General features: G+C 38.7%; 1 protein-coding gene across 6 annotated transcripts in view; it reads left to right on the top strand.

Moving 5' to 3' along the window:
• Window positions 1-21,616, top strand: part of helz (helicase with zinc finger) — a 293,579-nt gene that overhangs the window by 121,809 nt on the left and 150,154 nt on the right. For all 6 annotated transcript variants that reach the window (XM_060844736.1, XM_060844735.1, XM_060844734.1 and 3 more), the window contains 2 exons: window positions 2,192-2,293; window positions 5,245-5,423. In XM_060844736.1, coding sequence (XP_060700719.1) covers window positions 2,192-2,293; window positions 5,245-5,423 — 281 coding nt within the window. The remainder of the gene's footprint in view (window positions 1-2,191; window positions 2,294-5,244; window positions 5,424-21,616) is intronic.

Below are 21,616 nucleotides of genomic sequence, written 5' to 3'. Positions count from 1 at the left end.
GCTGTATGTGAGACAGGAATTGTGTACCAACAGATGGCTTTGCTTTTGGCTAAAATAAATGCAGTGAAAATACAACTTGGAGATACGAGCGTCCAAATGTTACAACTCCCAAGAACTGTCAGAACAGCCATTGAGGATTGAATCTGTTCTCAATAAGGAAGTTGGAAATCTAATTTCACCCATTTCTTATCTGAATTTATTGTATTTTTGTTTGTTACGTTATTCCCTAGTTTTAGCTCATGGTGCTCCAAGCTGCATCCAATAATCTAATGTTAAGACTGTATAAATGAAAACATTTTTGTTTTTGAGCAAGAGGTAACTCATTATCTAGTTTTTTCCACTAATTGGTAAATGAGCCACTTCTGTATAGTTTTCCAACTGTTTGGAGAGGTCAGATCATTTACCTATCAAAGCATGTAATAAACATAGGGATGCAAAAAAAATGTGAAATCTGTGCACCTAATCCATTTGTGTGCTACTTCCTCACCATTTTTTGCATGACTCTTGATCCTAGCTTTTAATCCGTGTATGCAAACCAATGCGAGATGGCTCGTCTTTAATGTTGAATAATTTACCCATCCTGCACAATCCAAACTCCGATTTCAACTATTGGCTGAATGCAATATTTTTGAATTTATAAAAATGCCAGATTTCAAAAACAAGCAATTAGTTCAGATTTGTTTTTCACTATGAGTTCTGTTTGGGTATCTAATGGATGGGTTGAGTAGGCTATTTACCCATTTAGTAGGTTCATTGAGGGGTTCCAAAGTCTTTGACAGTCAGGCCTTATTTAAATATTTCTGATGAGACGTCTAAATGATTTCAAGCACAGGTGGGCAGCTCACTTTTTTTGAGGGCAAGATGTCTTGAAGACACGGTACCTGCTTAAAGCAAAATTGCATGCCTTAACACAAGGTTGTTGTTGAATTTCTTTGATTATTGCAACGTGACATTGGCTGTCCTTGTGCAATCTTTCACCCAAGTTTTTAGATGTATTGTTAACATTGCTGTAGCAGGTAATGCTGGGCAGTCCCAGCTGACTCCTGAAGCACTGCTTTCTTAAACACCATTCCTCAGCAAACTGGAGGTCCATCACCCTGTACAGTGCATGTGGCTACCTTCATGTCACTTCCATCCTAGCCTCTGGCTTCACTGGAGGTGTCTGTTTTCTTCTACTGATCCTGCTGTGATTGGTCCTTGTTCGGTCAGAAAGGAGCTACAAAAAGCAATCCCATTCTCCACTCTGTAGATCTCAGAACATGCTGAAATGTTTCACACAATAGATGTATCTTTGTTCACGCTAAATCCTGACAGTAAATCATTCAGTTAGATTCACTGTGCCAAAGACTTTCAGGAAAGTGGCTTTCCAAGCTCTTCTTTTCAAACTTATGTCCTCTACTGGGTGAATCCTGTACTCAGCATTAGACCTGCCATTTCAGCTTGACCATCCAAGTGGATAAGGGCATCCGGTCCATGCAAACTCAAGCACCTCTAGTGCATATTATGTTTATACAACGTCTACGTACTTGTCTGCTTCCAGTTATATTTTTTACAGTGTGTCATACTTCTGTTGTTTCTTACTTGACCTATTTCCCTGCTCGTGTCACCTCTACCAACAGTTCTTCCTACAGTTGCGGAATAGTTCACAGTGTAATACATTTGTGATACGGTTCTATAAATCTTGAAGTTGTTTATGTGCATGTTGGGAATGAGCAGATGAAGATTAAAATAATGAGTGAGGAACCAGTTTATCTACCTTTTGTGTCAATTAGGGAGAGCCATTTGTTAATGAGACAATGACAATATTGATTGATTGAAAGGCAGTAAGACTAACCAAAGTATTAAACAAAGCTACCTGTTAAGTATACTTTGGGTTTTTTTCATGAAGAGTTGTGCGCCAAAAGTAGCTGCTCGAGTATGGCCAAGTCATATTTAAAGGACTCCACCAAAGGACTGCTGTGTCTCTTTTGGGAATTTTGATGTCTTGTTCATATTTCATCTTCAGAAACTTGAGGCAAGTGTAGAATGGATATTTTAGCAGGTGATTTTAAGCTTAAAGTGAGCAAAGTCGTGATGCTTGCCTTAACATTCATGTAGACATTTGTTATTTGGTGTTCCTTGCTGCTTGTGTGACCTGATTTTCTTTTATGTTTGCACTTTAACATTGTTTTTTTTTCCTTCCCACATGCAGAATCCTTATTTGCACCCACTCTAACAGTGCTGCTGATTTATATATAAAAGATTATCTCCATCCTTACGTAGAAGCTGGAAATCCACAGGCTCGGCCTCTCAGGTATGACTTTGAAACATTTGACATAGTTATTACTTGGCAGTAATATACTTCAGCTGATAAATGCAATAATATGTTGTGCCAAGCAATGACTGTCTGCAGGTTTTGATATTTGCACTGAATGCTAGAATGATGCATTGCAAACTGGTGCATAATGAGATATCGCTTTCCTCCCTTTACCCTCTATCAAATTGAGGATGATAGGTCTTAAAACGTAACTTGTTTCTCATAGTAAACCAGAAGTTTAGATTTTCTCTCTCTATAATTTAATAGTTAAATAATGTGTGAAGAAACGATGATAAACCTTTTGGTGATAATTAAAATATATTTTACAAAATATTTGTAACCTCCTTGTTAAAATCTTGTGTATGTATTTATAGAAACATGCTTCAGTCATCGTAAACCCATGCAGCATTACAAACTGCTGGCTAATTTCTTTTATTCCTTTAAATTTCTCCAAATGACACTTTGTTCAAAGGGATATCTCATGACAGATAAACCCGTTTCTGTCATTTTTCTGGCTACCTCCTATACTTATTGTAACAACTGTTGTTGACACGCCTGACTGAAGACGTGTTCAACTGTGTTGAACATTTAAGACCAAGTAGAGCTCAAAATCCTTTCTTAGATTAGGATGTCTTCTGTCTCTGTGAAACCCTGAGGTTTAAAGGGTTTGCCTCATTCAGCAACTGCTAAAGATTGAATATTTTGAGTTGTTGTCTTTAAATCTTGTATTAGTGACAATGTGAAACAACATCTTCGTTCAGTTTAATGTTGTGGCTTGCAGATGTGGGTGTCACAGTCTAAATTAGTCAATTCTCTGATGGCCTTTTATCTGTCTTATTAATCCATTATCATGAGCCTTCAGAATTACTATGGAAATGTATGAAGTGATTTTGTGCAAAGTCCAGCTACTTTACAAATGGTAATATTTATCTTGATCTTGTAGTCAAAAAAAATTGAAACCTCCTTCCAATATCACCTTCCTTTTGTTGAACCCAAAGATTGTTCTTATTGTGTTTGGTTGGATCAAGGGCTTATGCCCAAAATGTCGATTTCTCCTGCTCCTTGGATGCTACCTGACCTGCTGCGCTTTTCCAGCAACACATTTTTCAGCTCTGATCTCCAGCATCTGCAGACCTCACTTTCTCCTCAAATAAAAAAAAAGACTTGTAATTTATCTTGTTCCTTTCCCAGTTGTAATGTTGGAAATGTGGCAGGCAGTCTCATCTTGGCAGCAAACTTCGAAAAACAATAATGTGATAATGACCAGACAATCTGTTATTGAGATGCTGTTTGAACAATAAATATTGGCCAGGATATGGAATAATTTCGCTGCTTCTCTTTGAGAAAATACCATGGATTTCTTTACATTTATCTGAGTGAACAGATGGCACTTGGTTTAATATCTCCTCCAGATTGTTTGAATCTCCACTTGTGCATCACTCATCAATTGTATACTGGGATGTCAGCCTTAAATTTTGTACTCAAATCCTGGGGTGGGTCTTGAACTCTCAACCTCATAACCTTGTGTAACACTTCTGAATTGATTCTGAGTTTTGCATCTTACCTTTTAAGTAGATCAGCCTTAATCCCTCATTGTATATCTCACTTATTTTTCTCAAGCGATTTTTATATAGCCTTAATTTGAAACTTTTCTCTGGAAATGTTTAATTCTGTAAGTGCCCCAAGATGCAGTCTGTCTGAGGCATTACCTCAGAAATCATGTGCAATGATAATGTTCCTATCTCTGAACCAAAGAGACCGAGATTCAAGCCCCACATTCTCCAGAGGGATGCAACCACACCTGAGCCGGTTGATTTGAAAATAAAATAGAATCACTTGCTCAAGTTTATTTTCAGCCAATGTAAAAATCAGTTAATTCATTGGCCAACTTAATGCAGTGCTGCAGTTTAAATGTTTTTAAGTATTTCTGTCTTTTCTATAGATGATTCTGAAGAACTTTGAGTTTGTCCTGTGCAACTAGTTGAGGATAGATTTTGATGTGCATTTCTTTGAACATTACAAGCAATGTTGATTTAGGTAACTGAAATCTCAGAGTTCAGTTCAAATTAGTAATCTGCAGAGATTCAGATAACTTTTAGTGTGGCAAGAACAAAGTTCATGCCTTGCAGGATCTTGCCAGCAATCCCAATAACTCTGACCTTTTTAAGTCTTTTACAACAAATATCTGGTATTGTTAAAGCTTTCTGGATGCTCAGAATGTGCAGGCATTGCCTGTATTCAGTTGGGAAGATACTAGCTTTTGACCCCTGCATTGTGCTGAGTTTGCTGATCTGAGCCAAATCAATGGAAGAGTCTCTGTCATAGGTTAGGAAGGGATATAGTGAGGAAGAAGTATTATCAGCCATAGTCAGTGTTCCTGAACCTTAACCAGATGCCTTAGCTAAAAGATACATATCTGGGCACTGAATGGGAATAGCTTTGATTATCATAGATTATTATGTGAGTCTAAGATAAAATATCAAAGGATCCTTTTTTCCCTGTGGCACTGTACTCTACCTTCAGGAGAAGGACAATTAAAATGACTGAGTGAGTGGAATGTTTTACCCAAAGTCCTGCCCCCATTTATTTGTACCTGTTGCTGTGCCATACACTGTTCAATGATGCTCAACAGCCTAGTCCTGTAGCTTGTTTGTTGATTTACTTTCTAATGGCACCTTCCCAAATTCTAACTTGCTAAGATGGTGTGAATAAAATCTACCATTCAAATAGAAGAATTTATTTTCTTAAAGTGCACTGCAGTCTACCATTGCTCATTGGGCCTTCAGTGTACGGTATTGTTCTGTTCAGGTTGGTTGGCTGATCTATTAATTTGTTTTTAATTTCACATCTGTTAGATGCAGAAAAATTGGACTTATAAGTGAAGAATTGAATGTAAAGGTTGATATGTTTGAATTGGAAATTTCCTGAAGTTGTTTCTGCAATTACAGGGTATATTTCAGAAATCGATGGGTGAAGACTGTGCATCCAATAGTGCAACAATACTGTTTGATTTCAAGCACTCATTCCACCTTTCAAATGCCACAGAAAGAGGATATCTTGAGACATCGAGTGGTGGTGGTTACTCTTAGTACATCGCAATATCTCTGTCAGTTGGACCTTGAATTAGGTGAGTAATACAAGAAATACCATTGGACTGAAATTTTGCCACAAAGATCGAAAACAAGAGCAGTTGTTTTCAAATGAGGAGCAACTTCCATTGGAAATCTGTTCAAAGTTCAGGTTCTCAGTTGGAATGGAGATGAGTTTCCTATCCAGTTAAGAACATAAGTAATAGAAGCAAGAATAAGATGTTCATGCTGTCATGTTGATCCTGCCATTTTATCATAGAATGGCTTAACAGCTCCAGCATTCAGCTCTTTCATGCTCGCTCCTCATAGACCTCAACTCCTCTATTTCAAAACTCTACCAATCACCTCTTTAGATACTTTCTGATCGAGTCTCTACGACTCTCTGGGATAGAGAATTCCATCACTACCCACTGAGAGGAGAAATGCCTTCACCTCAGTTTTAGACGAATGAAACTATGTCCCCTTGCCTGAGACTCCCTGACTCGTGGAACCATCATTGCAGCATGGTCTCTGTCAAGCCCCCTCAAAGTCTTATACATTTCAAAAAGATCACACCTCACTCTTCTAAGCTGTAATGAATAAAGGCCTAACCTATCTAGCTGTTTTGATATGTCAACCCTTTCATCCCAAGAGTCAACCAAGTGAATCACTTGAACGACCTCCGAAGTCAGAACATCTTTTTTAGATATGGAGACCAAAATTGTACGTAGTGCTTCACATGCTACCTCACCAGCATCCTGTATAATTGTCATAGAGTCTTACAGCAGGAAACCAACTTGTCCACGCTGATCAGACATCCCAATCTGACCTAGTCCCTTTTGCCAGCTTTTGGGCCATTGTCCCCTCTTCCCTTCCAATTCATATACCTATCCAGATGCATTTTAAATCTAACTGTCCCTGCCTCCACCACTTCCTCTGACAGCTCGATCCATGCAGCACCGTTTGTGTTACTCCTCAGATCATTTTTAAATTGTTCACCTCTCACCTTAAACCTGTGCCCTCTAGTTTTGGACTCCCTTCCCGAGTAAAAGACCTTGACTATTCTCTCTACCCATGCCCCTCATGATTTCTCCATTTTTTCAAGTATCACTGGCAATATAGACCAAAATTCCATTTGCTTTCTCAATTACTTATTGCACCTTTATATTAACTTTTGATGCTTCATGCACAAGAACACCTAATTCCTTCTGTGCTTCATTTTATTTTTTGGAGTTTTTCTCCATTTAAATAATAGCCTTCCTTTTGATTCTTCTTACCAAAGTGCACCTCTCATTTTCCTATATTCAACTGTGCCAAGTTTTTGACCACTAATTTAACCTATCTGGAGACTCATGTGAATTCTTTGTCCACATCACAGTAAGACCTATTTGTACTGTCGACAAATTTGGAGACATTGCACTCTGTGCTCTCCTGCAGATGATTTATGTAAGTGGTAGGTAATTCAGTTTCCCAGTTTCAGGGAAGCACCTCACTACAGTACAGACTAAGCAACTAGGTGTGTGGATCAACGCAAGGCCACATGTCAGACACTTTTTTAAAAACCTCATTTAAAAAAGAGAGAAATCAGCCACACTTTCACGGTTGGATGAGGAGGAATTCCCACTACAGGGTGCGCTTTGACTGGATCACCACCCAGGTGAGCAGGGAAGACCAATAGACATGGCAGGAGTGCTTGGAATGGCCTGTAGGACCATTGAGGTTCACTTCCTTCTCAACTTGCCTCAGGAAACTGGAGGCCATCTGGATAATCCCAATCAACCTCTTAATCCTGCCTTTTAAAAAAAATAAAATCCTTACTGGCCTGATTATCAGCCTGTGTGACTGGGACCTAAATTCACCTCAAAATGGTCAGTTTTAGAATTGGCATCTTGAAACTGAGCCTAGAAAATGATGTGATGAGTTGAAAATTCAGCCTATAAAGGTTTACAAAAAGGGAATTGGAAATGAGATTAATCGTGTCAGCATTTATTATTATATATTTGTGCTTTCCTAATGTGCTGTATATTTAACACACATTGAGGGCTACAAAATGGTTAATCTTGGGCAATATATATTTAAGCTCAATCTGATTTGTGGGCTTGGTTTGCAACTTTTCCTGTGTGCTTTTGGCAGGTTTGGCAAAGCATGATGAATTTTGTTCTATTGGAGTAAAAATAAACTTGAACATTCGACTGCATATGTACACAGCTACCCCATTGTTTTGAGATTTTTGCCTTGTTTGAAATGGATACATTGTCAGATGGTGCAAAGAGGAGCATCTCTCGCCTTGCTGAAAAGGCATGGAATGTAGGGAGTTAGTATTTTTCAATTGGCTGCAAATACTTGCAGGAAGGCTACCTACTGGTCAAGTCTAGTGCAATGCACATACCTAAAATCCCCAGCTATCTTTGCAATGTGCTCTAACCCAAGTTTATGTCACTAATGGATCCCAGTATAAAATCTGGCTTGATGGATCTTTTTCAATTTAGTGTGGAGATGGTTGACTGAAACAGATTTGGTTTTGACAATAACAGTTTACAATATTTCAAAACACATGACAGAATGAAGTTCCAACTGCTCCCCAACAGCACCACTTCGCAATTACGTCAAAGAAGTAAACATTTTCCTTGCCTGATCTGTAGATAAGACAACTTTTAACCCTCTCTGTTCCCAGTGAACTGTGATGTATTTCCCTTGAATCCTCACATTATTGAGATGTTAGACTTTCTCAGCTTTAAATAAACAATACATATTTCTAACTAAACACTCCTGATCTGGAAGTTCTCTAAAACTGAAACACTGAACAATCATATCAAGGTAACTTATTCCTTTTACTGTACTGAACAAAGTATGTTTCCAGGAAAGTCTATTCATGCATCCGACGATAGTAAGATTTCTTTCATACTGAATTTAAAAGCTTCTAACTTTTTTTAAAAAAGGTGCCCATCCTAATTTCTGCAAAGCTAATGTCTTAATGTTTATTTTTCTATCTGTCACAAGCCCCAGAGTATGAAAAAAACTTCCATTAACATGCCAGGAAACCTTCAGTCATCTCTCTGATACATACTACTTTAAAATTATGGTACTGAAATTGCTAATATTGTTAATTATTAAACCCTTTCATTCAAATAGACCAGTGTAGAAGTGCCACTAGTTTATAATCCAAACTTTTCTTGAAATGATTAAATATGTATAAATCATCTCTGCATACCTCGACACGGTTCTGACCCCTTAGTCCAAGAACTCCCCACCTACGTTTGGGACACCACCCACACCCTCCACCTCCTCCATGATTTTCACTTCCCCGGTCCCCAACGCCTTATCTTCACCATGGACATCCAGTCCCTGTACACCTTCATCCCCCATCACAAAGGACTCAAAGCCCTCCGCTTCTTCCTTTCCCGCCGTACCAACCAGTACCCTTCCACTGACACCCTCCTTCGACTGACTGAACTGGTCCTCGCTCTGAACAACTTCTCTTTCCAATCCTCTCACTTCCTCCAAACCAAAGGAGTAGCCATGGGCCCCAGCTATGCCTGCCTCTTCGTAGGATATGTGGAACAGTCCATCTTCTGCAGCTACACTGGCACCACCCCCCCACCTTTTCCTCCGCTACATCGATGACTGTATCGGCGCTGCCTTGTGCTCCCACGAGGAGGTTGAACAGTTCATCCACTTCACCAACACCTTCCATGCCCAAAATGTCGAATTTCCTGTTCCTTGGATGCTGCTTGACCTGCTGCGCTTTTCCAGCAACACATTTTCAGCTCTGATCTCCAGCATCTGCAGTCCTCACATTCTCTCTGTATAAATCTGTCACCTTCCATCACTATATTAAGGGAAGATTTGGTGAAACATGCTAGTTGGCAGTCTGCTTATGTGTTCATACAGAAATAAAACATCAGATTGCAGTCTTCTGCTGTTTGTGAAGTCTTCCAACAATTGTCGCAAGATGCTTGAATCCTCAGAATTCAATGCAATGCCTGCAAACAAATGAGGTTTGTAAGTTTAGCATTAAATCTGATCAGGGTGTTCTGATCCTTTCTCAACATTTCATTGTGCAAACCAGTGCCTTTAGTAGCAATGTAATGTCCAACAATTGAAAAGAGCTTTTAAAGTGAAAGTGAATAAATATTTACAAAGGAAAATGTTACAAAGGAATCAGGGCAGCACATCGATTTGGAATTGAATAGATAGCTCAATAACTGCAAGTTTTATTATCTGAAGGCTACTCCGGGCTGCAAAATATTTAATTCCAGGATATATTAGGTGTAATTGGTTTATTTTTTGCTGGATGTCATGCAAACTGCTGTCCAGTTGGGTGGGCTAATAAATTGAATACAAAGACAGGTAACTTAGATAGTATTAAATATGTACATCTATTTAAATTGATGTATGCTGCAAGTAAATCAGTTTTAATATGGATATTGCAGAAGTTCTTTTGAAATGAATGTAAATTCCAACCCAAGTACAACTCTAGTTGAAATTTGACCTATTCTTAAAAAAAAACTAATTAACTTCACTTGTACAATTCATGGATTACCTAATGTTCTGAATAATGTCTGACAATAAAACCTCAAGAGAAGAGTCATGACTGGGATGCAGATGATAACCTGTTTGAAGAGGAGTCATCTATTACAAGCTGTTTTCTTTGACAGGTGCTCACATGATGTTTATTGCAATTTTAATGCAGAAGAGTCAGGGGAGCACTCTTATGTGTTTGTGGTGCAAATGAATAGTTAGCATTGTGCTAAATTCTTGACTTACTGCTTAAGAATTTCTCTGCACTGATCTGACAGCTAGAATGGCTTCCATGTATCTTTAACCCTTCCAGTATTCAAAATTAATTTTAATTTTGAAGAATGTAACCTCTCTTTTCACTTTCCACATGGTGAATCTGTAGTGTACTCCAGTGATTTTTGTGTTTCAGAAGTTCCAGCAGTTGCAGTTTTGTGTTTTTAAGTTTTCAAATTTGTTTTCCTTTACAAGTTCCTTTACAGGCTTAATTGAAGAGGGCTTACATGGATTTATTAAGGGAAAGTCATGCTTAACTAACTTACTGGAAATGGTTGAAGGAGTAGCATAGAGTGTAGGTGAGAGCATTGTCTTTGATGTGGTGTACCTAGACCTTTGGATATTTGATACAGTGCTGAACAACAAGCTTGTTAGCAAAGTTGGGGTCATGGAATAAAAGGGACAGGATGCAAAATTGTAGGTGATGGCCTAGTGGTATTATCGTTAGGTTATTAATCCAGAGACTGACGTAATTTTCTCAGGACCTGGGTTTGGCAGATAGTGGAATTTGAATTCAATATTGTCAGGAATCAGTGAATCTGTCTAGTTCACTACTGTCCTTTAAGGAAGGAAATCTGTCATCCTCACCTGGTCTGGCCTACATGAGGCCAAAAATGCAGGCAAATGAGACTAGTTCAATTTAGGAAACCGAGTTGGTGTGGACAAGTTGAGCTGAAGTTGTTTCCATGTTGGATGAGTATGACTCCAGACCTACACAAATATGGTCAACTGTTAACTATCATCTGCGGAATTAGGAATGGGCAAATAAATGCTGGTTCAGCCAGTGGTGCCCACATCACATTAATGAAGTCTTTTTAAAAAAAACTTGGCTGAGTGACAGGAAACAGGGAATTATGGTCAATGAATGTTTTTCTGATTGGGGTAAGTTTGTAATGGAGTTTCCCCCATGGGTCTACGTTGGAATCTTTGTTTTTCCCGATGTATAACATTGATCTGGACCTTGGTGTTTCAGCACTATTTAAAAATTTGGCAATACTGTAAAACTTGGAAGCTACGTAAGCTATGAGGAGAACAGTGTAGAACTTCAAATATAGCGGGTGAAATTCATTGTGGAGAAATAAGGTGATACATTTTAATCAGAAAAACTTGCAGGGACTGTACAGAATAAAGATATAATGCTCTCGCAGATGCAGGAGCAGAGGCACCTGGGCATATCTATAAGTCATTAAAGATGCTAGATAAGTTGAAAGAATATTTTAAATTCACAAGTACAGTATCCTGAACGTCATTGTGTATAGGAGCAAGGCACTGAGCTTAGGAAAGATACTGATTCAGCCTCTGCTGGGGTATTGCCACTGGATGCCACACCTTAGGAAGGATGTGAAAGCATTGGAGAGAATGCAGAAAAGTTTACATAAATGATTCTAGGGATGGGTAATTTCAGCGATGAAAATTAATTTGAGAAGTTGTGGCTCATTTTCACTGGGAAGAGAAGTATGACAGGAGACCTAATTAAATTAATTAAATTGGTCTAAGGCCTGGTCTGAGTAAATAGGGAAATAGTTCCCATGTGAAGGGATTGAGAATGAGAGGGCACAGACTTAAATTAGTCACATCCTCTGAGAAGCAAGAATAATGCAAGGAAAATCTTTTGTATGAAGTCTGATCAGGGTGTACAGTGCACTGCCTGCGAGTGTGGTAGAGGTTATGCTCATTGGAAGCATTCAGTAAGAAATGTTCAGAGTCGTGGCAATTCTAGTGCCATTAACTATGACTATTAATTTTGATGAATTCATAATATTCTGGTCTCTTCTATTCAGCTAATTAATTGATTTAATTGTATTTTACAATCTTTTATTTCTCCTTTTTTTTTAGTTTTTGTGGACCATCTCATCTATCTTTTTAAACAAGATTCTTTGGATCCCAAATATACCACTGTACTTAGGTCAGGAGAATTTTCTGCGCCTGCATTCCTGAACATGGAAAGATTACTAATTGTAGTGTGTTTATAAATTATAGTGAATCAGTCAATATGTATTAATTGAAAGAGCTGTTGACTTTTTTTTAAAGTTGACCTGCTGAGATGTGTTATGATACACCTCTGGAACAGGTAGGACTTAAACCTCAAGCCTTCGAGCTCAGGGGTGGGGATACTGTCATTGCTTCGCAAGAGCTCTTAAAACCCCTTAGTTTATATGTGACAAATTTTGATGCTGTGATTCAAAGTTGATTTGTAGTTTTATTTTGGTGAGCCTGTAGACTTCGCTATCACAGAAAGCAGTCAAGGCCAAAAAAAAGTATGATTTCAAGCGGTTGGATAAAGTGCTTGGGGCGAAAGGGGCCAAAGGATATGGAGGAAAAGTGGGAATTGGATGAGCAGCCATGACTATAATGAATGCCAGCGCAGCGGTCTTGAAGGGCTGAATGGTCCACTCCTTGTTTTCGATGTTTGTTTCATACAGAGTTGAAAGTGTGACTATTTAACTCTCCTTTGGTCATGTTATTTATTGTTATTTATGGAATCGTTTTTATTTATGGAATCATGCTGTGCGCAAATTGTTTTCACCTTTCTGCATTTTTTAGTTGACACCTCTAAAGTGCCTTGGGATGCTGTGATGTTGTGAAAGATGCCATATAAATGCAACTTAAACTGGTGTTGATTTGAAATCTAACCCATGCTGCCCTGAGAGTTCTGTTTCATCACAACATACATTTTAAAACAGCCGCTGGAGAACCATTGAGATAGTTGCCTTTCCTGTCACTATCTGTCTGGTGTTGGTGCAGACAGAGTTGGTGGAATGCTCCAATTTCATCAGCAAAGCTATTTTTTTGGAACTTGCTATCAATTAAAAGGGAAGTGACCATATAAATGGGATGTTATTCGGATGCAAAGAACCCTCTGACAGAAATCATTTTGGTTCAAACATTGCTGCACTGATCAGCCCTGCTCATTAATTTCCAACTGGGAATAATATCCTGAAACAATCAGATTTTTTTTCTTTCATGTGTGTTAGTAAACGCAGACTGTTTGCTTTAATCACTGTGCCAGTAAACTTAATTCATTAGTCTCCATTGCTACTTCAAGGGAAAAAAAACAAGTGGAGAAGCACACACTCAAGTTCATAATAGAAGATGTATTTGTTTATTATATTTCCCTTTGAGTCATCATTGTATGGTGTTTCATGTGTTTATGAACAAGCTAAAACTGTTGCTGTCACAGTGGTAGTTCCAAATGAAGTCCGTCTTCTATGCACTAACAGCGGTGATTCTTTGCAGTAATCTATGTCTTTATAATGAAGTATGGATTTTGCCCAATGGATTCAGAGCTGTTCTTCAAACTCGTAATTGCTATGATGAAACAAATTTCATTAGACTTTCTAATGAAAGATGGTAATCATGTTATATTTGGGCTGCTGTCTTTTTTTCATGGGGAGATGCTTTCTGATTCAACATTCTTCCATTTCTGAAGGAATGAGCTTTCAATGAGGAGTAACAATGTCCAAAGTTAACATTGATAATATCCCTGTGTGTCTGTATTTTTAAAACTGCATACCCTCAATTGGCAGTCTTTTATAGGTGTTCCTATGTGCTCCTAACAGTTAAATATTTCAACTCAGAACAGTCTTTTCAGTGCTTGCAGACTGTGGCAATGGCACAGTGGCTCTGTGGTTAGCACTACTGCCTCACAGCACCAGGTCCCAGGTTCGATTCCAGCCTCGAGTAACTGTGTGTGTTGAGTTTGCATACTTCTCTGCGTCTGCATACATTTCTTCCAGGTGCTCAAGTTTCTTCCTATTATCCAAAGATGTGCAGGCTAGGGGGATTGGCCATGGGAAATGCAGGGTTACAGGGATAGGGGAAGGGGTCTTGGTGGGTGGGGTCAGGGGATAAGTTGAAGGTTGTAGGTTGGATGTGTGTGGGATGCTCTTTGGAGGGTTAGTGTGAACTCGATGAACCGAAGGGCCTGCTTCCACACTGTAGGGATTCTAAGTTGTATCTCTACAATGTAACCTATTTAATTCAGAAAGTATCCAAATTGATGATGAATGTCACAGCAAAACAAAAGGCACCAAGTTCACAGCTTTCTTCAGAGCATGTTCTATCTGTGTTCAAATTCTGCATCATTGCATTTCAGATGTGTTTTTGCCAGACTCCTGGATTATTTGGACTCGAGTCCCTTCGATTTGTGCAGATTATGTACTATGGGAATTCATGAGGGATGTTTTAGACTGTGCCTCAGTTAATCTGTGTCCCTTTGCACATACTATTTAACTGGCCGCATTTACTAACATGTTAGAGTCAATAACTTTGAGTTCTTTTCACTGGATTGCATCAAATTGATTGGAGCTGAAATCACATCATACACTCAGCCTGACAACTGACTGCAGTGGACAGTGTTTCTCAAATTTGGGCTCAAAGTTCTATTTTAAGAGTTGATGGAAGAAATTAATACTTGGGCATGAACATACAAACTAGGAGCATTAGTAGACCTAGAGCATGTTTTGTTATTCAGTAAGATCATGTTGATCTGATGACTTAACATCCTGCATAAGTCCAATAACTTCCGCCCTCTTGCTTATCAAGTATTTATCCAACTCTGCTTTAAAGACTTTCCCTCTACCACCTTTGGAGGAAGAGCTTGTGAAACTTTGCAGAGGAACATAGATACTTTGAGTGGGCAAAGGTCTGACAGGTGGCATACAATGTTAATAAATGTGGTTGGAGTAACAGTAAATAGGGCTGTTACTTGAATGATTAAAAAGTTTTACATTAGATTACTTTAGATTAGAAACAGGAACAGGCCCTTCGGCCCAACAAGTCCACACCGACCCGCCAAAGCGCAACCCACCCATACCCCAACATTTATCCATTACCTAACACTATGGGCAATTTAGCATGGCCAATTCACCTGACCTGCACATCTTTGAACTGTGGGAGGAAACAGGAGCACCCGGAGGAAACCCACGCAGACACGGGGAGAACGTGCAAACTCCACACAGACAGTCGCCTGAGTCGGGAATTGAACCCGGGTCTCAGGCGCTGTGAGGCAGAAGTGCTAACCACTGTGCCACCGTGCCGCCCATGCTGCATGCTGGTATGCAGAAGAACCTGGAAGTCCTTCTGCATGAATCACAGTAGTTTGGACTGCGGGTGCAATAGATAATTAGGAAGGCAAATGGAATTTTGCCCTTCATTGCTAAAGGGAATGAGTTTAAAAGGAGAGATCTAATGTCGCAGCTGCTTAGGGTGCTGGTGAGGCCACACCTGGAGTACAGTGTGTAGTTTTGTCTCCTTACTTGAGGAAGGATGTACTGGCACTAAGGAAGTGCAGAGGAGGTTCACTAGTTTGATTCCAGAGTTGAGGGGGTTGATTTATGAGGAGAGACGAGTAGATTGGGATTATATTCATTGGAATTTAGAGGAATGGGGGGTAATCTTATAGAAACACACAAAATTTTAAAGGGACTAGATAAGCTAGAAGTAGAGAGGCTGTTTCCGCTGACCATTGAAACTTAGATAAGAGGCCGCAGCCTCAAAATTAGGGGGAGCAGATTTAGAACTGAATTGAGAAGGAATTTCTTCACCCAGAGGGTTATGAATCTGTGGAATTCCCCGCCCAATGACGTGGTTGACGTTATTTCAGGAAATTGTTTTTAAAGCCAAGATAGATACTTTTTCAAACAATAAAGGAAATTAAGGGTTCTGGTGAAAGGGCAGGTAAGTGGAGCTGAGGGCACAAAAAGATCAGCCCTGATCATCTTGAATGGCAGAGCGGGCTCAAAGGGGCGGATGGCCGACTCCTGCTCCCGTGTTCCTATGTTCTTACGTTCAAAGACTCACAGCCCGTGTAGAGAAAATGATCTCTCTTTAACTCTTTTTGAAATGGAGAATCCCTTATTTTTAAATAGTGACCCTTCATTTTAGATTGGAGAAGGGCTTATGCCCGAAATGTCGAATCTCCTGTGCCTTGGATGCTGCCTGACCTGCTGCACTTTTCCAGCAACGCCTTTTCAGCTTCATTTTAGATTATCCTACATGAGGAAACATCCTCTCTACAGGTACACTGCACCTTGTCAAGAACTTGTATGTCTCATTCAAGTATTTCTTGCTCTTTCAAACCCCCAATGGATTCAACACATCCCCATAAAACAACCCAGGTGAGACTTCTCTGAACTACTTGTAATGAATTTCTTTTATATCCTTAAAGAAAGACACTAGTAATGTGCACAGGATTCGAGTGTGATCTCACCAATGTCTTCTGTAGCTGAAGCATAAACTCTCTACCTTTATGTTCAAAATAATTGTTAGTACTAAGTAACTTTTCTAATTACTTCCTTATCTACCAAACAGCTTTTTGCAATTCATATATTAGGACACCTAATTTCTCTACCTCTCTAAACTCTGTACACTCTTACCATTTGGATAAAATGCTGTTTTACTCTTCTTGCCAAAGGACAGTTAATATTTTCCATATCTAACCCACTTGTTTATCAAAGCTATATACCTTTGTAGCTTCCTTAAGTCTTTCCCACAACTAAGTTTTCTGCACATCATAATGTCATCAGCAATTTTCGCAACTATATCTTTAGTTCTTTAATCCAAGTCATTTATCAAAATTGTTAAAAGTTGAAGCCCATGCACTGATCACTGTAACACAACCCATTACATCTTGCCTCCCCAAAAATGACCCATTTATACCTATTGTTTTCTCTTAGTTGGCTGATTCTTCTGTTTTTACAACTCATTTGAAGTAGCAGACTGGAAAATCAAGCCTGGCTATTCCCAGGGTTGTCACAAAAAGTAAAGATTTTAAATGAAAGGCACAAAATCCCCAAACTATGTGATCTTCAGGCTCTGATGATAGAAAGCAAGGACCACTTTTCAGTACTGATGTGGGATTTGAATCTGAGATCCCTGGCGTAATTTGGTGATGTGAAATAAGGATGTACTTCCAGACAAGTGAGATAACATAGCCATTGATCATCCGGGATAATGTAGGTGTCTCATTAATACATACCTGACCAGTCGCCCGGTTTCAAGGTTGTCCCAGGAAAATTAGATGGATTGTCAAATAAAGGAAATGGTGATTGACTTTAATAATGAAAATTTTAAATCATAAACAGAGGTTCGTTCACACGCCTTTAGTCAAGTTTGCATGCTAGCATCTAGCATGGCCTTTAATAAGTTTTTAATTAGTTTTGGGATAGAAGCACCCTCAGTTATAGAGTCATACAGCAGGGAAACCCTTCGGTTCAACTTGTCTATATCAGTCAATTTACCAAACCAAACTAGTTCTTTTTGCCTGTGTTTGACCTATATCCCTCTAATCCTTTTCTATTCTTTTAAATGCCTTTAAATACATTATGCCTTTTAAATGTTGTGATGATACATGCAACTACCGCTTCCTCTGGCAGTTCATTTCACCTATGAACCACTTTCTGTGTGAAAACGTTGCCCCTCAGGCCCCATTTAAATCTTTTCCCTCTCACTTTAAAATTATGCCCTCTAGTTTTGAACTCTCCTTCATTTACTCAGGCATTTTTTGACATTTTTAAGTCTAGTTCTACTTAAGTATGTGCTGTATCTGGGAGTCTTCACAAATCTTAAAATAATAATTCATATGAGGGCATTATTTCTCATCAGGGAAGTATGGAGTATTTAAGAAAGCAGCTCAGCACCAATTTCTCAAGGGCATCTTAGGACAGGCAATAAATGCTGGCCAGCCAGCAACGCCCACATCCCACAAAATGAATAGCTAAAAGATAAATTCACGTCCACTCATCTCCAATGGTTCCCTGAGATTTGAAGTTCAGTTTGTAATTAAACTTCGACATTTCCTTTTGAAGCAGTTGTTTTTCTGCAATGAAATTTCAGTTACATGAGGAGACTGGAGATTCTGAAGTGGTTATCCTTGGAAGAGAGAGTTAAGCTGGTATTTTTTTAGGGGTGTTAAAATTTATGAAGGGTTTGAAACAGTATGTAACCTGTTTCTAATGGCAGAGGGGTCACTCATCAGAGAACTTAAATTTCTGGGATGCATGGTAATTTTGCAGAGATAGTTGGATAAGCAGTTGAAGGAATAGTATTTTCATTTGTGAGGTGTGGGTGTTGTTGTTTGGGCCAGCATTTATTGCCTGTCCCCTGTTGCCCTTGTAAAGGTAGTGGTGAGCTGCTTTCTTGAACCACTTAATTCTACCTGTTGTAAGTTGATTTGCAATGTCGTGAGGGAGGGAATTAAATTTATCATGATCTAAGGAGCAAACCAGAAAGTTTGCTTCGGATATTGCTGTTTGAAAGAATTCACATCAACATGATGGGTAGAATGGCTTCCTTCCATGTTGTAGTAATCTCGTTCTGGAATTTAGTCATAAAAATATACAGTACAGAAAGAGACCCTTCTGTCCAGCTTGTTCATGCCGACCAGACATCCTAACCTAATCTAGTCCCATTTGCCAGCATTTGACCCATATTCCTCTAAGCCCTTCCTTTTCATATACCCATCTAGATGCCTTTTAAATATTGTAGTTGTATTAGCCTTCCCAACTTTGGCAGCTCATTCCATACATACACTACCCTTTCTGTGGAAAAAGTTGTCCCTTAGGCCCTTTTTAAATCTTTCCCCTTTCATCACTTAAGGCAAAACTAAGTGAAATGCAAGTCTTGAGAGACGTTTTTGTTTCAAAAGGTAATGTGTGTTGAAGTCTGTTTTGTGTAAATTAACTGGTTAATTGCGTAGAAGAATTCATTTTGCATTATCATCAAGCCATTCACCAAGGCTCCTCAGACAACACCTTCCAAACCCACCACGACGATTGTCTGGAAGGACATGGGAGACAGATGCATGAGGACACCACCAACTGCAAGTTTCTACTAACTACTCAACATCCTGTATCATTGCTCCTTCAGTGTTACTAGGCCACAATCCTGAACCTCTCCTGACACCATTGTGGGATTACCTGCAGAAAATGGATTGCAATACTATAAGAAAGCAGTTCACCACTGCCTTCTCAAGGGCAACCAGAGATGCGCAATAAATATTGGCCAAGCCAGCAATGCCTAGGTCCCACAAATGAGAAAAGGGACAAGTTTGATTAAACAAGATCACTACACTCCATGTACCCATATATTCACAGCTACTCAAAATTTCTCTTGAAGCACTGATTATAACTTGTCACAAATTTTACATTTGAACCTATTGGCTAAGGCTCTGCATTGCCAGTTCTTTGTATGCATGTGTATCTTCCAGGTCTGAGTGCCTCTTCAATGAAATGAAAGCCAAAAAAAAGTCTCATTAGGTTTTCCTGACTGTCTTCTCAAATTATAATATTCTCTTTATACAGCAAAAGGAAAACTTGCATTATTATAACACTTTATGACATTTCTTGGAGATGTTTCTAAAGGAATCATTTAGGAACATCTAATCATTTAGTTTGAAATCGTTGTTATGTAGGTTCATATGGCAACTGTTGTACCCACAGTAACATCCCATGAACATTAATGACTTTATATATGCTTGATAGCTGCTGCAGAAAGGAATTTGGTCAGAATATTAAGAGAATTTGCTATTCTTCTTTCATGACTATCATATGATCTTTATTTTTAACCTGAACAGGCAGTTGGCTTCTCGGTTTGATGTTCTGTTTGAATGATGACACCTCTGATGTCTCAGTTTCTTGGTACTCTCCGAGTGACAATTTAAATATGCTTTCCATAAAATGACATTTAAACCAAGAACTTCCTTACTCTAGTTGAAGTGCTACCTGTTCAGAAAAGTGAAGCCCTAAATTCCACCCATTAAAAATTGTCATGATTTTAGTGGGTGTAGGAAAGGGTATTTAATTTGGTTTTCTGAGCGAGTAATATTTAAGTACCCTTTCTTGTCACTTTCAAGAGAAGGAACTGAGTGGACAGATATGAATATCATCCATTAGGCTGCCAAGAGACATCTGGATTAATCTTCCTCTGATAGTTTCTAGTTTCGAAGTGAATGCTGATGAACCTGGTCAATCCAGGCCAATGTTGAGCTTTTGATTTGCCTTTTAATGTCAGTCTGAACCTCCAAGAATCAGGTTTTTTTTGTTGTCATTGGCAGTCCTGCACGGCTGTCTCAGGAGTAATCAGTTGATTGCTGATTTAATGGATTTCCATGTCTTCACATCAATTCAAGTAAGAACCTTTCTTCAAGATATTCATTCAGGCCTGTTCTCAATTTGCACTGTTGATGGGAAACTTTGACCAAAGCATGGCAATAGGCTAAGGTTTAGCAGATGGAAAATACTTGTCAACATAAATTTTTCATCTGTAGTTAAGGAGGAAGATTGTTGTGCTACTGGCTCCAGAAAACCACAATGGTAATTCTTCTCCCTCTGTAGCAATTTGTGCTTTGAAGTAAGTAGAAGGTGTTTTTATTCAGAGTGTATGGAAGTCTACATTATAGGTAGTCTGCTTCTTTTTTGGAAATTATTAAGTCAGGGACTTGAAACCTATTAGGACCTGAGGTGCCCTATCTATGATATTCTCATTCTATTATTAATAGCAACCAGATGTTATTTTAAATGAAAGCCATTTACAACTATGATGTTTCCATAATTATCTGTTAAAAGTCATATTCTGCAAGGGATGATTAGAAAGGCGAAGCATACAATTTTTGTGATGTGACCAGAGTGAAGGACAGCATTAACTAAAATAAGATCCCTGTTCTCTGAAATGAAAGCTGCTGAATGGACCTTGAAGAATACAAAATTAATGGGAATAAAATTAATGACTTTTTAATCAAATTCTTAATCAGTTGGCAGTAATTCTGAAGATATGCTATTTATTTTAGAAATTAGCACATCTGATTGCATTAGGAACTGAGTTACCACATTAATGAGAAAATAATTTTGATGGCAGTGGTGTGCATAAACTGTACAGAATTAGAAAGTTGAGCTTGTCTCTGTTTGTGCTGCAGCATTACGTTATGTAACAAACTCCAGCTTTATGTCCCTTCAGAACCAAAGTAATGCCTTCACTGACAGCTAAACATTGCAAACATTTCCAGTATGGAAATAAACCAAAGTTAGATCACTCTGAAATCATTACCAGTGTTGTGACTGGTTGTCTTAGACCTGTGCAGTTTGCTACTCGTTATCTCTGCGTCTTGTTTTAGATACTGTTCTTATTTCTTATCTGGAATGTACATTAGCATGAGGCTCAAATGCTTGACTGCCTTTGAAGTGCTTGCAAAGCAAGTAGGAGTTTGATCAGAATTATAAATCTGAAATAAACTAGCAATTGTCTCAACAATTGATGCACTACTAACAGTATTTCAACTGGTAGGTAAAAGCATTAGAAATCTTGAACTCTTCATTTCTAATTTCTTTTAAAAATCTTAGACCATTTTAATTGATTTAGAAATGCCTCCTGTTATTAAAACCTACTTAACTCCCTACAAGTATATTCAGTAAAATTATCTTGTTCCTTTTATTCATTCATGGGACATCGGCCAGGATTTACT

This window comes from Hemiscyllium ocellatum, chromosome 25 (genome assembly GCF_020745735.1).
Source record: "Hemiscyllium ocellatum isolate sHemOce1 chromosome 25, sHemOce1.pat.X.cur, whole genome shotgun sequence".
Lineage (NCBI taxonomy): Eukaryota > Metazoa > Chordata > Chondrichthyes > Orectolobiformes > Hemiscylliidae > Hemiscyllium > Hemiscyllium ocellatum.
The sequence above is the reverse complement of the archived record's forward strand: the minus strand, read 5'-3'. Positions and strand labels throughout refer to the sequence as shown.